This window comes from Pan troglodytes, chromosome 8 (assembly GCF_028858775.2).
Source record: "Pan troglodytes isolate AG18354 chromosome 8, NHGRI_mPanTro3-v2.0_pri, whole genome shotgun sequence".
Lineage (NCBI taxonomy): Eukaryota > Metazoa > Chordata > Mammalia > Primates > Hominidae > Pan > Pan troglodytes.
In genome coordinates, this window is record NC_072406.2 from 99,268,817 (window position 1) to 99,285,389 (window position 16,573).

General features: G+C 42.4%; 1 protein-coding gene across 3 annotated transcripts in view; it reads right to left on the reverse strand.

Annotated features, from left to right (window-relative positions):
* Positions 1 to 18: 18 nt before the first annotated feature.
* Positions 19 to 16,573, reverse strand: part of GLUD1 (glutamate dehydrogenase 1) — a 42,321-nt gene continuing 25,766 nt past the window's right edge. For 2 of the 3 annotated variants that reach the window (XM_001137904.7, XM_054660324.2), the window contains exons 6-13: positions 12,177 to 12,356; positions 10,420 to 10,557; positions 10,194 to 10,331; positions 9,664 to 9,744; positions 8,650 to 8,773; positions 7,194 to 7,285; positions 2,877 to 2,939; positions 19 to 1,404 (exon numbers count right to left, since the gene is read on the reverse strand). In XM_001137904.7, the coding sequence (XP_001137904.1) occupies positions 1,285 to 1,404; positions 2,877 to 2,939; positions 7,194 to 7,285; positions 8,650 to 8,773; positions 9,664 to 9,744; positions 10,194 to 10,331; positions 10,420 to 10,557; positions 12,177 to 12,356 (936 nt within the window). In that variant the 3' untranslated portion in view covers positions 19 to 1,284. The remainder of the gene's footprint in view (positions 1,405 to 2,876; positions 2,940 to 7,193; positions 7,286 to 8,649; positions 8,774 to 9,663; positions 9,745 to 10,193; positions 10,332 to 10,419; positions 10,558 to 12,176; positions 12,357 to 16,573) is intronic. The other variant, XM_054660323.2, reaches the window with a different exon arrangement.

Here is a 16,573-nt window from a genome sequence, read left to right on the forward strand (position 1 = left end):
ACAGAAAAGAAGCGTAAGTTTTGGAAAACGTAGACTTTTAATAACTGCTTTTATCACCAGGTTAAGCCATGCAGTTACAAAGTAGTTAGAAATTTCTGAAGGGTGTTAGAGTTAAAAAAAAAAAAAAAGCTGACTCTTACACATATATTATCTAGCACTTCATGGGGACACTACTGTTCAAAAGGCCCTGGCCAAATAACTCCCAAATGAAACACTCAACCCAAGGATGTTTTCAGCCCACTGTTAGTGAAGCTGGGTGCAGAATGCAAAGCCTCTAAAAGGAGAGGATACAAAGTCAGGTGAGTAGGGGCCATTGGCAATGCTCAGAGCCAGCCAGACTCCAAACAGGGAGCCCAAGTGGTTTTTTTCTGGGACACTCTACTTGAATTATTGTTTAATTAGTCAACCATAGATCTTCAAAAGAGAACAATTAGTTAACATGATAAAAAGTGACTGCATTCTTTGGACTGTATCATAATTATAGTAAGCAAATTCTGACAGTTTTAATGAAAATAGCCTCCACCATTTTGCAGGTATGAAGATAACTTAATTATCCACAGGGCTTTTAATGTCTGCTGGACAATACATGAATGATAAGCTATAAATGACATTGTTTTATGATATAAAAATACTAGTTTTTTTCATTTATTATTTCTATAGGCATTCACTGTTTGAGTCAAGGTTAGGCTTGTTAAGTGATTAAAGGCAATTTTATTACAGCAGCATGTACTTATTCTATTCTAAAAGAATAATATTCATAAACAGAAACAGGTTTTATATTTGTTTGCAACCTGCAAAATTGAATTATTTTGCTGATATAAAATACTAAGAACTCACTTGAGGACCATGCCACCTTCTGAAAAGGCCACACACCTACTTCTTAAATGTGTTAAAGTTACAGTGTGTCCCAGACTCATCCAGAGCAAAATAAGCAAGCAACTGACTGCTCTTGACTGTTCCTCCCCAGCACTAGCACTGATTGTGTTGGGAAAAGCCACAGAGCAAGGCTGCAAAGCCAGATAGAGGAGGCTTTTTATTTAAAGGCAAAATACCAAAATGGCTCTCTGGTGTAGGTGATTTCTACTTTCACACTCAGCTTGTACATGATCCGCTAACCTTAATTTCTTTCTCCTTAACGGGCTGATTTGGATTGACTTGTTGAGAATGGTATCCATTATTAATGAGTCAGGAGAGAAAGGGATTTCTGTGGTTACATGTAAACTTGTGATAGGTCTGCAGAAGTTACATGTGAAGAGGATAGTGAGGAAGTCAGCCATGATCCATCTATGTGAAGGTCACACCAGCTTCATTGTACACTTTGAAGACTTTCTCAATGGCATTAACATAGGCAGCTGTTCTCAGGTCCAATCCCAGGTTATACTTCATGGCTGTGCGCATAATTTGCTGAAATGAAAGAGAAAATGCAGTGAAGATGATCCTGACTCAAGTGGCCAGGCCATAAACACACAAGGCCCAGACAGGCCTGGTCCAAGTTACCCTCTCATTGTTTCAAGGCAGGACTTGGGCAGCCAAAGACAAACTACTCTAGCAGCAGAACCTCTAGGCAGGAGGGCCTAATTCTCTGGACTTAACAATGGGGTGGCTGGGTGCGGTGGCTCACGCCTGTAATCCCAGCACTCTGGGAGGCCGACGTAGGCAGATCACTTGAGCTCAGGAGTTCAAGACCAGACTCGCCAACATGGTAAAACCCTGTCTCTACTAAAAATACAAAAATTAGGCAGGGGTGCGGTTGCTCACACCTGTAATCCCAGCACTTTGGGAGGCTGAGGCAGGTGGATCACTTGAGGTCAGGAGTTCGAGACCAGCCTGACCAATATGGTGAAACCCCATCTCTATTAAAAATACAAAAAATTAACCGGGTGTGGGGGTGGGCGCCTGTAATCCCGGCTACTCAGGAGACTGAGGAAGGAGAATTGCTTGAAGCCAGGAGGCGGTGGTTGCAGTGAGCAGAGATTGCACCATTGCACTCCAGCTGGGTGACAGAGCGAGACTCCATCTCAAAAAACTAAACAAAATGAAAACAAAATCAAAAATTAGTTGGGCATGGTGGCTCACGCCTGTAATCCCAGCTACTCGGGAGGCTAAGGGACAAGAATTGCTTGAACTTGGGAGGTGGAGGTTACAGTGAGCTGAAAGTGCGCCACTGCACTCTAGCCTGGGCAACAGGGCGAAACTCCGTCTCAAAAAAAAAAAAAAAAAAAAAAAAGAAGGGAGTGATGAAAATGTTCTAGAATTATAAAGTGGTGATGGCTCAAATATATAATAAAGGATGCCGAATTTAATACTTTGAAAGGATGAATTTATACCACATACACCCTATCTCGATCAAAAATTAACAAGAAAAACAACAGCCCTAAGAAGCACCACCTTCTTCACCAATATCTGCTTATGCTATTTCATCATAAATCCAAGCAGATAGAATCTGAACCCAAGAAGAAATTAGGAAAACTGGACTCAAACTGTGGTTGAGGCCTTAAAGTAGGGATCAAGCAGTCAAAATAACTTTTGCTTATACCAAATTCTATAGTAAGGTAGACTCCCGTAGCTATAACGTAGTGGCACATGGAGCTACGATCCAGTTTGGCTAACTACTCCATACTGGGCTAGCTGCCAACATCATTACCTCCTAAATCAGCCTTATTATTTCTTTCCAAAGCCTCAAAAACATATTTGAAGACTCTAAAAAATTGCTCATCATCTGAGACTGAAAAAACATGTGTTTTGCTACACACAAATGAGGACCATTGAACAGATTGATGTTTTCTATCAGCACATACAGTCTGGCGGCTGAGATAGCATGGTTGAGTTGCACTTCATGTGACTAGCTGGAAGGCAAACAGCATCTGCACACATACCCTGGCAGAACGCTCCATTGTGTATGCCAAGCCAGAGTGCACGATGTCTTTCTCAGATGCACCCTATTAGGGAAAAGAACACAAGTTTAACAAAACCACAAAGACCTGCTTTGTGTCCCTGTATAAGATGACAAAGGATTCTCAAGTCAATATACAACCAGACAGAATTTTTTGTCTTTTAGCTAAGATATGTCATTTCTGCACAGTATCAAAGATACAGTATCTTGATACTTACTGAAGCAGTTGCTTGTTGATCACAATTTATTTTTATTATATTTGACAGCAAACAAATACTCATGAAATAAGATTATAGTACAACAATGAAGACAGTTTTTGGACCTAGAGACATGAGGGCATGGAGTGAGATGAGCACCCTCCACTCATGGAGACGCAGATGCACTGAGCAATGTGTTACACTGTTCATGCCACGGTGCGTTCGCCTCAGCTCCCCAGAGAACAGGGACACCACAGAGAACACAGAAAGGAATCTGATTAAACCCCATAGCGGCTTTGGGGTAGAATTCTGCGTATGTATTCAGTAGTGCCAGCAACTTTTAAAGCTGTGTAGATCTCAGCAGCTTTTTAATTTTACTGATGAGGAAACTAAGGACCAGAGAAGATGGCCAAGGTTACAGATAGCTATTTTCAGAGCTGGGATATGACTCAGGGCCTCCACCATCAAGTCAGTTTCTCTCTTTCCTAATTTGTTTCTTGGAATGCTTTCTAAAAAATTAAGGACAATTAACTCACTACCACTCTTAAGGTGACATACAGAGCTACAAAACACATATGCCTGATAAAAACTTAAAATGGGTCACTGATATAGTTTGGACACTTACTGAGTACATACTCTTCCAGGTACTAGGGGACATAGTAGAGAATAAAATCAAAATTCTGTTCTCACAGACTTTATATTGTAGTGGGAAGAGAGTGTATATACATGGACTTCAAACCACAAGGCTAAGTGGATCACTGAAGTTTTCAATCTAGATAGAGAAGTGGTTTAGGGACGCAGGCCTTCCAATGTTAGGAGAGTGAAGAGTTGAAGAGATACCAGCAAGAGGCAATTGAGAAGAAATGTTTAGTGAGGTAGGGAGAAAACCAGGAGAATGTGGTATCCTGGAAGCTAAGAGAAGAAAATGTTTCAAGGTGGGGGTGTCAGTTGTAACAAGAACTGCTGATAGGTCAAGCAAGATGAGGACTGAAAAATAGCTACTGGATTTGGCAATGCTGGTGTCACTGGCTGTCTTGACAAGAATAGTCTTGGTGGAGTAGGTTCAAGTAAAGAAGAATTGGAGGCTGAGTATATACAACTCTTCCAAGGAGGTTTGCTCTACAGGAAACAAATGGCAATACTGGAAGGGGAAGTGGGATTAAGATTTATACATTTTTTAAAACAGCATTTGGTAAGCTGAGGGGAATGACTCAGAGGGAAACTGCTGATGTAGGAGAGAGGAGCAGACTTGCTAGAGCAGTGTATCTGAGGAAAAACCATCCAATGCCCACAACAAGAACTGGACCTAAGAAATGAAAGCACAAAGAGCTGATCTATTTGAAGAGAGATGACACAGGACTGGGTACAGGTACCAGGAGCTGGGTAGATGCGGAAGCTCCCAGGCTGCATCAGTTTTATCTGTGAACAGATAGCAGGTCATGAGCTGAAATGCAGGGCAGTGAGAAGAGGAGAAAATGTGATGTAATCACTCAGGAGACGGGGAGAATGAATGGAACACGGAAAAGCAGTATGACTGCTGGGCAGCTCTGAGCGCCTACTTGAGGTTAGTGGTCAGGGTGTGAACTGCCAGCAGGGCCTCCTACAGGGTAGAGGCACGGGATTTAATCAGGGCTGCTGGGATTTAATCAGGGCTTAGGTGTTAACAAGGGAGTATGACAAAGGAAACAAGACCGGGGAGTGACTGTAATGATGGAGCACGGAATTTAAGTTAGATAAGGAGGGAAGTGAGGGCACTAGGGGGATGAGGGACAGTGGAAACATGGCAGGGTCATGATGTGGGTCCTGATAGTGCCAAACAGGGGCAGGGGAAAACTAGAGGGAGAGAGCTTGAGAAAACTTTTATTTTTTTAACTGACAAGGCATATGCTGGGCAGTGGGGTGACCAAAGGGAGGGGTGAACAGCCCTCTGGCAGGGACAGTAGCAGCGCAAGCCCTTCCGATGCACTGCTAGCCACTTGGGATGGATGTTATGTACGAAACAGTGGCACACAGGAGACTTTCAGAGAGAGCCACAGAACTGCAGTGACACTTAAGCAGGGAGGAGATCAGTGTATTCCAGATAAAAGGACCAGAACAAAGACATCACTCTAGGAAATAGGAAGTTTACTGAGGGGAACGGTTAGTACCTAGAATGGGTAAAGCATTTTTTCTTTCTTTACAACAAAATCTTTAACTTTTTCCCATGTTGCAATATAGTCTCAGAACTGTTTTCCATCACTGAATATTTCATAAGGAGATATATTGACGGCCGGGCGCGGTGGCTCACGCCTGTAATCCCAGCACTTTGGGAGGCCGAGGCGGGTGGATCACGAGGTCAGGGGTTTGAGACCAGCCTGACCAACAAGGTGAAACCCCGTCTGTACTAAAAATACAAAAAAATTAGCTGGGTGTGGTGGCGGGCGCCTGTAATCCCAGCTACTCAGGAGGCTGAGGCAGGAGAATTGCTTGAACCTGGGAGGCAGAGGTTGCAGTGAGCCGAAATCGCACCACTGCACTCCAGCCTGGGTGACAGATCGAGACTCTGTCTCAAAAAAAAAAAAAAAACCAAAAAAAAAAGAAGATATAACTTACCCATTGTAATATATTCTTAAACTATGAGTGAATATTTCCTAAGATGTATTATAAGATATAAGTCAGCCATTTCCCTGCTCCTAAACTTTAAATAAAACCAAATTTAAAAACTGTTTACACCATTTCTTTTTTTTTGAGATGGAGTTTCGCTCTTGTTGCCCAGGCTGGAGTGCAGCGGCGCATTTCTTGGCTCACTCCAAACTCTGCCTCCTGGGTTCAAGCGATTCTCCTGCCTCAGCCTCCCGAGTAGCTGGGACTACAGGTGTGTGCCACCATGCCTGGCTAATTTTTTGTATTTTTAGTAGAGACGGAGTTTCACCATGTTGGCCAGGCTGGTCTTGAACTCCTGAACTCAGGTGAGCCACCTGCCTTGGCCTCCCAAAGTGCTGGGATTATAGGCGTGAGCCACCGCACCTGGCCTACACATAGTTTCAACAACATCATCGTGCATGGAGTGGTTCCTCCTCTTTTGAATTATTTTCTTAGGATAAATTCCCAGAGGGGAGATTGTCATAGCACCAAATGGCAGGAACACTTTAATAACTTCACATTTTCCAAAGAGCTGCACCAATCTGCACCGTCACTAGAATAAAGGTACAACTGTTTCACTACATATATGGAGAACATAAGATCCATTGTTTTTGTTAATACATTAAAAAAAAAAAAACTCTTTTTCAATTTGTATTTCTTTAACAATGAGGTTAAATTTTTCCCCCAGGCTTATGTGTTATGGACTTTTGTTTTTCCTGTCTTCCATCATTTACTGGTAAAGAAGTTTCCCTCCCTCCATCCCTCCTTTCTTTTTTTTGGCGGGGGGAGGAGGGTGGTGGCGGCGGGAACGGAGTATCTCTCTGTTGCTCAGGCTAGAGTGCAGTGGTGCAATCTCGGCTAACTGCAACCTCCACCTCCCGGGTTCAAGTGATTCTCCTGCCTTAGCCTCCCAAGTAGCTGGGACTATAGGCGCGTAGCACCACGCCTGGCTAATTTTTGTATTTTTAGTAGAGACGGGGTCACCATGTTGGCCAGGATGGTGTCGATGACTTGACTTCGTGATCCACCCGCCTTGACCTCCCAAAGTGCTGGGATTACAGGCGTGTGCCACCATGCCTGGCCTCTTGTTTCTTTCTTTATTTTTGTAGAGATGGGGACTCACTATGTTCCCCAGGTTGGTCTCAAACTCTTGGACTCCCATATAGTTCAATCTAATGCTTGCTTTTCAATTCTTCCTATTTCTCTGAAGCTTAAAATAATTAAAATACATAATAATCCTTCACTGTTAAAACACGTGCGTGAAAAATACCAAATTTATTTTAAATTTGTTAGTAGTCAGTAGGATTCTTACTCCAGTTTTAGAATGTAATGAAAAGGAAAGGTACAAAACACACGTCACGCACTTACTGTCAAGCTAATTACAAAGACTATGCCGCAAATGAAATCCATCTAACTAGCTCTGTCTGAAGGAAAGAGCAGGGAGCATGTGTGAAGTACAACTGTGGGGTCACCACACTCACCGATATCCTGTCTTGGAACTCTGCCGTGGGTACAATGGGAATAGTTCCACCATGCTTTCCAAATTTTCTTTCTAAACTCTCTTGAACAGACACTACAAAAAAATAACGAGATCAAGATATTGCTAACAGAAAAAAAAAAAAAAAAAAGTAGAATCAAAAGTAGTCCCAAACTATAACTGTAACCCAAAAACTTATATAGACAGAGTCGTGGTCTGTCACCCAGGCTGCAGTGTAGAGGCGTGATCTCAGCTCACTGCAAACTCCGCCTCCCGGGTTCACGCCATTCTCCTGCCTCAGCCTTGCGAGTAGCTGGGACTACAGGCGTGCGCCACCACGCCCAGCTAATTTTTTGTATTTTTAGTAGAGACGGGGTTTCACCGTGTTAGCCAGGATGGTCTCGACCTCCTGACCTCGTGATTCATCTGCCTTGGCCTCCCAAAGTGCTGGGATTACAGGCATGAGCCACTGCGCCTGGCCTTATACAGAGTTTTAATGACATAAAAGGGTTAATCATTTAAAAGTCAGGAAGGAATAAAACACATTGCCAATTTCCTATATAAATGTGAATTTAGGTCACTGCTCTGTTTCCATAACACCCATTACCAGGGTTTTTCCTTGGCTCTATTAAAAAGAAAATGCTGGGGGAAAAAGAAAAGGAAATAGATGGAACACTTCACCCAGATTCTCACAGTGGGCTGAGTACAGAAGCTCAGTAGGAGGTCTTGGTCTTATTTCAACTAGATGAGAAATTCTACTCTTAACTGTGGAGCTTACTCTAGTCAAAGAAAAACAAGTATTCTCATCAGGAGTCTCAAAAACAATTCTTGACACTAGATAGGCCTTTACTAAGAGCAACCAGAGACAGAAATTAGTATCGACAGTGGAGTTTTAAAATCACACTTAAAAAAATATTATTGGCTGGGCACAGTGGCTCACGCCTGTAATCCCAGCACTTTGGGAGGCTGAGGCAGGCAGATCATGAGGTCAGGAGATCAAGGCTATCCTGGCCAACATGGTGAAACCCCGTCTCTATTAAAAATACAAAAATTAGCCGGGCGTGGCGGTGAGTGCCTGTAGCCCCAGCTACTTGGGAGGGTGAGGCAGGAGAATTGCTTGAACCTGGGAGGCGGAGGCTACAGTAAGCCGAGTTCGTGCCACTGCACTCCAGCCTCGGCGATGGAGCGAGACTCCCTCTCAAAAAAAGAAAAAAAAAAATGTAGATTATATTCTGTGAATATTACATCACAGAATAAAACTCTGGATATAATACATGGGAGAGTTAATATCCAGAAAGACATTGTGCATTTTTGGTCTAAGTTTCATGAGACAAAATATTATTTTCTTTTCTGAGACTCAATTCTTTCCCAAAGGGATCAGTTCTCTTAAGTGGACCTTTTTACAGCCTTTCAGCTGGCTCAAAAGATGAGTTTTGGCGAACAAGATTATCGATACTCACTGAGCAAGTGGTAGTTAGAATCCCTTTCATATTTGAAGGTCAAACGGCCATAGCTGACATGATTTAGATTCTTCAGCCACTCAAAGTAAGATACTGTCACTCCTCCAGCATTCAAGTAGAGATCCTAGGCACAAAAATAAGACACCAAAGAAATTAGAAGATGATGGTTTTCGTAAAAGCTGAAAATGAACCTAAGACCTTAATTTCAATACCAAGGTAGACTGGACTTCAAATATCGCAAATATATTTTAGCCAGTATCAGGAATTTCACACTTAATTAACACTCCTTCCCACCCCGCCCAATTCCATCTAAGGCTTTTTCTATTTAGGGAAAAAAAAAATCATTTTTTGGCTTATTAATCAAGGAAAGTTAATAATCTTTGGTTAGAGCCTCTTCTCTACCAGAAGTTAGTTCTCAGACTAAATGGCTTGCCCACCAACCAGTTGGACTGGACTGTCCACAGGGCCTCTCAGAAGACAGGATTCTTTCTCCTATTACCTAAGGGTAGCCCATTTCAGTTACATTAAATGTCTTAAGTGCTTTCAGCAAAGGGGGTTCTTTAAAATATATTCCAAGCCCACATTAATTTCTAGTAACTTTTTGGTGTAGACTCATGTTTACTTGCTAAAAAACCTGAGCACGTGTTCCTCATATTAGTTTTCTGAGTAAAGCTGGAAAGGGCACTTGAAATGCATAAGGTTAGGAATCATATAGAAAATCTTAAGAGCTTTAGTTAGAATAGTGTTTCTAACACAGTACACATTTATATAACCAGACTCTTAGAAGGCTAAAGACATTCAGTAAAGAGCCTGAAATTGGAATAAATGTTTCAATCAAAGTGAAAATTAACAGGCTTAGAATTAACCATGCTTCTACTATATTTTCTCAAAAGTGAAAAAGATGAATTCACTAGAGCTTGGGAGACTAATAATTCCTCTCTTCCTCCAAATTCCTTGCAAAAGACTATTATGATTCTAAGTACATATAAAGCCTAATAAATATAGATGACTTACTGGAATAACCATAATGTTTCTCTCCAGGAAGATCTTGTCAGCTTCTGGAGTTGTTGGCCCATTGGCACCTTCAGCAATGATCTGCAAGAGAGTCAGGAACATAGAGAAATGCGAACACCACCGTCAAATCCCCTCCACTGAGGGCAAGAGATGTGCATATATGAACAAGGGGCTGTGGGGAGAAGCACAGTTTCAGTTAAAGTTAAATAGAGGTTATTTTTCTCTGCCAAGTGTATAAAACTACCTTTCACTTTTCTATTTATCTAGGTTTTTTTTTGTTTGTTTGCTTGTTTTTTTTTTTTACAGGAGTGTCAGGCAGATGCGTTTGTTTTGGTAATGGTTGCACAACTCTGTGCCGGTAGCTAAAAGCCATTAAATTATGTACCTTAAATGGGGGAACTGTATGGTATGTGCAGTATGTGCCAATAAAGCTGCTAAAAAGAAAGAGAAAACTCAATCAGACTCTTCTATGACCCCCCTAACGTCATTCACATTGATAATGTTGGTTCTGGTTTCTATAATGTTGTCACCTTGGCTTTGACTCTGGGTGCGTTGGATTTGGTCAACTGCTTCTCACTGGCAGCTGGGATCAGTATGTCACAGTCGGCCTCCAAGATGCTTCCTTCATAGGGCTTTGCCTTGGGGAAGCCCAGAATGGACCCATGTTGCTGCCGTTGATTGAAAATCACAATTAATAGCTGCACCAGAGTTTAAATATTTATATTTAGTGTCTATGCTATAAAAATGTATTAATACCAATTTGAAGTCTTCCAGTTCCTTTGGGTCAATACCATCTGGATTCCATATACTCCCCTCAGACTCACCAACAGCAATACATTTAGCACCAAAACGATGTAAATATCTCATAGAGTGTAGGCCCACATTACCAAATCCCTGTGAAGAACAATTACCCATAACACAAAAATTAAAGTCCTGGTATAGACAGCAAGAGTCATATTTTGACCAATGTAAATCCATATTCTGTTCATTTAGAAGCAATTCTCAAAATTCTTTTGCCAAAAGAAACAATGTACTAACTGGTTTCTCTTCAACAATAAAATTCTCTGTTTAAGAATGTGATGAGCGGGCATGGTGGCTCACGCTTGTAATTCCAGCACTTTGGGAGGCTGAGGCAGGTGGATCACTTGAGGTCAGGAGTTCGAGATCAGCCATGGCCAACATGGTGAAACCCCGTCTCTACTAAAAATACAAAAATTAGGCATGGGGTCCGTGCCTGTAATCCCAGCTACTTGGGAGAATGAGGTAGGAGAATCACTTGAACCTGGGAGGTGGAGGTTGCAGTGAGCCGAGACTGCACTCCAGCCTGGGCAATAGGGTGAGACTCCATCTCAATCAATCAATAAATGGCAGTGGTGTTAAGTACACCACCAGGTCCTCAGTCCTTGATGATCAGATGTCCTATGTTGTGAAAAGGGATGTCACTAATTTGGAGAAATACAATTTTTTTTTTTTTTTTTTGAGACCGAGTCTCATTCTCTCACACAGGCTGGAGTGCAATGGCACAATCTCGGCTCACTGCAGCCTCTGCCTCCCGGGTTCAAGTGAGTCTCCTGCCTTAGTCTCCCGAGTAGTTGGGATTACAGGTGCCGCCATCATGCCCAGCTAATTTTTCTTTCTTTCTTTTTTTTTTTTTTTTTGAGACAGAGTCTGGCTCTGTCACCCAGGCTGGAGTGCAGTGGCGCAATCTTGGCTCACTGCAAGCTCCACCTCCCGGGTTCAAGTGATTCTCCTGCGTCAGCCTCCAGAGTAGCTGGGACTACAGGCGTGTACCACCACACCCTGCTAATTTTCCTATTTTTAGCGGAGACCGGGTTTCACCATGTTGGCCAGGATGGTCTTGATCTCTTGACCTCGTGATCTGCCCAACTTGGCCTCCCAAAGTGCTGGGATTACAGGCGTGAGCCACCACGCCCGGCTTAATTTTTCTACTTTTAGTAGAGACAGGGTTTCACCATGTTGGCCAGGCTGGTCTCGAACTCCTGGCCTCAAGTGATCCACCCGTCTTGGCCTCCCAAAGTGCTGGGAATACAGGCATGAGCCACTGTGCCCAGCCACCACTTCTATTTTCAAGTAATTTCAACTTAATTAAGATTCTCCTAAGTAAAATACATGTTAACACATGAAACAAATTTGGGTCAGTGTGTAAACCTTTCTATATACTTACAAAACTTAGAAAATTATGTTAAGAGACTTGCCCTTCTAGCTATAATTTCAAGTTTGAATACTAACCAATATTTTGGTTGAATTTGGTGATAGTTTGGTTGAAGTTGGTAATAGTTTCACATGTACTTGAGAGATACTTAAAATCAGTTCTAGTTACATGAATCATACCAAGGTTCAAAAAACAAAATATCTATTACCCTGAAAACCACCACTCTAAAATTTAAGAGATTTGAGATAACTTAATTTTAAAATTACAATTCTAAAAACATTAAAAACTTTACTTAATGTCTATCAGTTATTAAGGAAACTTTTTTTGTTTTTGTTTTTACCTGAACAACAAATGTTTTATCTCCAAACCCTGGTGTCATTCCTAAAATGCTCATGTAAGAAGCTTCATTGATGAAATTTTCAATCCCATGGAAGACACCACGGCCAGTAGCAGAGATGCGTCCATGGATTCCCCCTTGGCTGATGGGTTTACCAGTAACACAGGCGTGTGCATTAATATCCTGTAAGGGGGGTAATTGAAAGAATGAAATGTCAAGTCCAATTTCTCTGTTGAAGGAACATAATGAATTAAAGTCAAAGCACATTCTCATTTAATCAAAAATATGCTAATTAGGAGTGTGTGTATGAATGTAAGGTATACTTTTACCAATAGAGACAAGACTCACTTTTTCAGCTTTCTGTTCCTAGAAAATACAATAAAATAGACTATACTTTCTGTTTTTTTTTTGTTTGTTTGTTTGTTTGTTTGTTTTTGAGACGGAGTTTCACTCTTGTTGCTCAGGCTGGAGTGCAATGGTGAGATCTTGGCTCATCGCAACCTCCACCTCCCGGGTTCAAGCGATTCTCCTGCCTCAGCCTCCTGAGTAGCTGGTATTCCAGGCATGTGCCACCACGCCCGGCTAATTTTGTGTTTTTAGTAGAGATGGGGTTTCTCCATGTTGGTCAGGCTGGTCTCAAACTCCTGACCTCAAGTGATCTCCCTGCCTCGGCCTCCCAAAGTGCTAGAATTACAAGCGTGAGCCACCACGCCTGGCAAAGTAGACCATATTTTCTGACAGAAAAAACAAGAGTGTAGGGATTGAACATCAAGTAAGTACAAATAACATCACAAAAGTAGAGCTAGCTCCGCCTAAAGCTATCATTCCTTCAACAAGTATTTAAGCACTACTAAATCAAGGTACATACACATCCCATTCATGAGTGTCTTAAAATCTACTATAAGACTTGAGCATGTCACCAAAACAGAGCCTGAGACAGGAAGAGGCTTTACAATTGTCTTGGATGGGAAGACTCAATGTTGTATTCTGCCACTTTTGAAAAAGGAAGTTTTTAATATAACTTGATACTTAATATAACATGACATTCAAGTTCATCTAAGAGTAGAGTAACGAAAGTATTTAATGAAGTATTTTTAAAAAGGTATGTGTGGGTAAGAGTCCTGTGCTTCTGTGTGAGCAGAGTATCTTTGGTAGCAGTGGTTAGCTCTGCCAAGTGGAGATGGGGGTTAACAGTCTTCACCACCCATCTTTCTGTCCTCTTTCTTTGTCTTTTTTTTTTTTTTGAGACGGAGTCTCGCTCTGTCACCCAGGCTGGAGTGCAGTGGCGCAATTTCGGCTCACTGCAAGCTCCATCTCCCGGGTTCACGCCATTCTCCTGCCTCAGCCTCCCGATAGCTGGGACTACAGGCACCCACCATCACGCCCGGCTAATTTTTTTGTATTTTTAGTAGAGATGGGGTTTCACTGTGTTAGTCAGGATGGTCTCGATCTCCTGACCTCGTGATCCACCTGCCTCGGCCTCCCAAAGTGCTGGGATTACAGGTCGTGAGCCACCGTGCCTGGCCTGTCCTCTTTCAATTGAAGATGTGTGTATATTCTTGTTCAGAAACAGAAACAGGTGTAATTAGAAAAAAGAAGAATTGGGCTAAGTAGGGCTTCCCTTCCAAGACATCAACTATACTATAAGCACGGCCACAAGAACACTGCAGAGTAAACTCATCGGTGGAGCAGGAGAAACTAGAGACAGTCTTATTTTGTATAGGCAATCAATATAAAATGAAAATTCATATAAAATTTTAAGTCAGTGGCAAAAGTATAAAATAATAAACTTGTTGAAGCAATTTGCTTTCCACGTAAACAAAATAAAATGCCCTACTTCACACCAAACCCCTAACTCCCAACATATCCCTAACATTCCAGCTGGCTGAATTAAAAAGTGATCTGTTCTTTATCTGTATTGTTTAAATATTTTTACACAGAGAACTTAGAATTATATTATTTGTGTAATTACCAACAAAAGGGATGAAAGCAAGGAAGAAAAACTCAGTCTAGTAGAGTGATTAATAGAATTAGTAGTTTTCCCACAGTTTGCTTTCATGAATAATTAACACTTATGAATACAGAAATGCAAACCGAGTGCCAAATGCTTTTAAACAGTGAGAATGCAAATGCTGGAGCTGAAGGAAATACTGTCTGGGGTCAGGCCTGGCGCCAACTGCCAGGCTCCCCAGCATACGTAATGGTCCTGAAAGCCCGGAGAAGAATACATTCTCCCACCTACACTGCACTTCTAGGTGGGGCTAGGACAAAGAGGGCGGCACGTTTCAGTTCACATCTAGAAATGAGTAACAAAAACAACTGCGTCCTTCCTTTAGGCCTTGATTTTAGATTTCTTATCACTTAAAGAGGGAAAACTGTTCACCAGTATAGTTGCTTCACCTGAGTCCAGCCTGGTCAACATGGTGAAACACCGTCTCTACTAAAAATACGAAAAAATTAGCTGGGCATGGTGGCAGGCACCTGTAATCCCAGCTACTTGGGAGGCTGAGGCAGGAGAATTGCTTGAACCCGGGAGGCGGAGGTTGCAGTGACCTGAGATCGGGTGACAGAGTGAGACTCCGTCTCAAAAAAAAAAAAAAAAAAAAGAGACCACACCCAGAGCTCATTGCTAAATGAGCTCCTGATCTCAGGTGATCCACCTGCTTCCGCCTCCCAAAGTGCTGGGATTACAGGCGTGAGCCACTATGCCCAGCTGGTCTCTTGTTCTTTTTAAGCAAGACACTATATTGAATAGTGCAAACCAATGGGCAGTATGTTATTTGTAGCTCATTCTCAGTGCTAACAGCAAGAGAAAGTCTTGTGAAGCACGGCCCCTTGAACTATACTGGTGAACAGTTTTCCTTCAAGTGATAAGAAATCTAAAATCAAGGGCTAAGGGAAGGATGCATAAAAAGGTGACAGGTGGAAAACTGTCCTTTTGGGAAGGGCAGTTGAAACCACAATTATTTGAAGGGTCTATATCGTTCCTGTTTTATTTCAGGGGGTTGTATAATTTACCTGATGTAATACCTACAGATATTTATTTTCTGATACTTACTAAGGGCTATGTACAGTTCTAGGTGCATTAGATTATTATTCATCTAATGCTCATGAGTCTCACAAATTAGGTACTATTACTACTGTCATTTTGCATAGGAGGAAATGGAGGCACAGAGACTCCCAAGTCACAGCACTGATGGGTGAAGGTGCCAGGGTTGGACTTCAGGTGGTCTGCCCATGTTCCCAGCCATAGCATGACATCACTTCAGGAAATGTCCCCATTTCCACATTCTTCCTCTTCTCCAAGGCCCATCTTTTCACTATGAAAAGAATTCCCCAGGCCTTCATTCCCTTGGGGGACTTCACTACCTCTACCAGCCTGCATCTCTTCAGCATTGTCTATCTCTTGCACCGGTAAATCTGTGTCTTACAGCCAATAAACATGCCAAAAGACAAAAAAAACCTTTTTCTCTGGGTAACAGCCACTTTTCAAGCTGTCTTCTTTCTGCTTCTCTCCGGTGCCATTTTTCTTAGTTGGAGGCTATATTTCATGCCCTGCTTCCCTCTTCATATCCCCTTGCAGTCCGGGCCCCTGTAGTAGTCTCCTGCCCTCAAGTCTTCAAATGCACACTTAGCTGAGTCACACCTGCTTGAAACCAGCTCTTTGCTGTTTCCCTGTGTTTTCAGGACAAGGACCAAAGTTCTCATGGTCACCTACCAAGCAGTAACCTGGCCTGACCCTTTTTTCTACTGGCCTTTCTTATCCCACCTTTCTCTTTCTCAACTCTGGCCACAGTAGTCAGTCCTTATCCTCCCAAGTTCACCCAGCTTCTGAACTTCAGAACCTTCCCTCAGGTAATTCCTTCTGTTCCAAACACTTGCCACTACCCCTCCCCTAGTCCACGTCCACACACCCGTCTAAGTGCAGACCAGAAGGTTTTATCTCCTAGGAGGCTTTTTCTGACCTTACCTTGAAAGGACTGAAAGGACTGGATGGGCCTGTGATTCTTTTTCATAGCTTCAAAACAACTTCTAGCAATTTATCCCAATTGTAGTGAATACCTTGCTTACACATGGCCCTGCATGTAGTAGGCATAAATGTATTTTTTGACTCTGTTTCTCTTCCTACTCCTGAAATGTTTCATTTTTTAAGGTTGCACCCCTTTCAGGGACAGGAGTTATGTTTCCTCTCATGTTCAGTTCTGTGGTACTACCTCTGCTCAGTTCCCAGACTCAGGTTCTCCTGGTTCTCTGTGACTCAGCCTGGTCCCTTTCCTTAATTCCACTTACATCCAATCCAGTTTTGCTGAGTCTCTCTGTCACGTGCCTCACATGTGCAATGCTCCTCTCCTGGTCCTCTGGCTCCTGGACTTGGTGGAAAGGCACTGACACCATAGGAG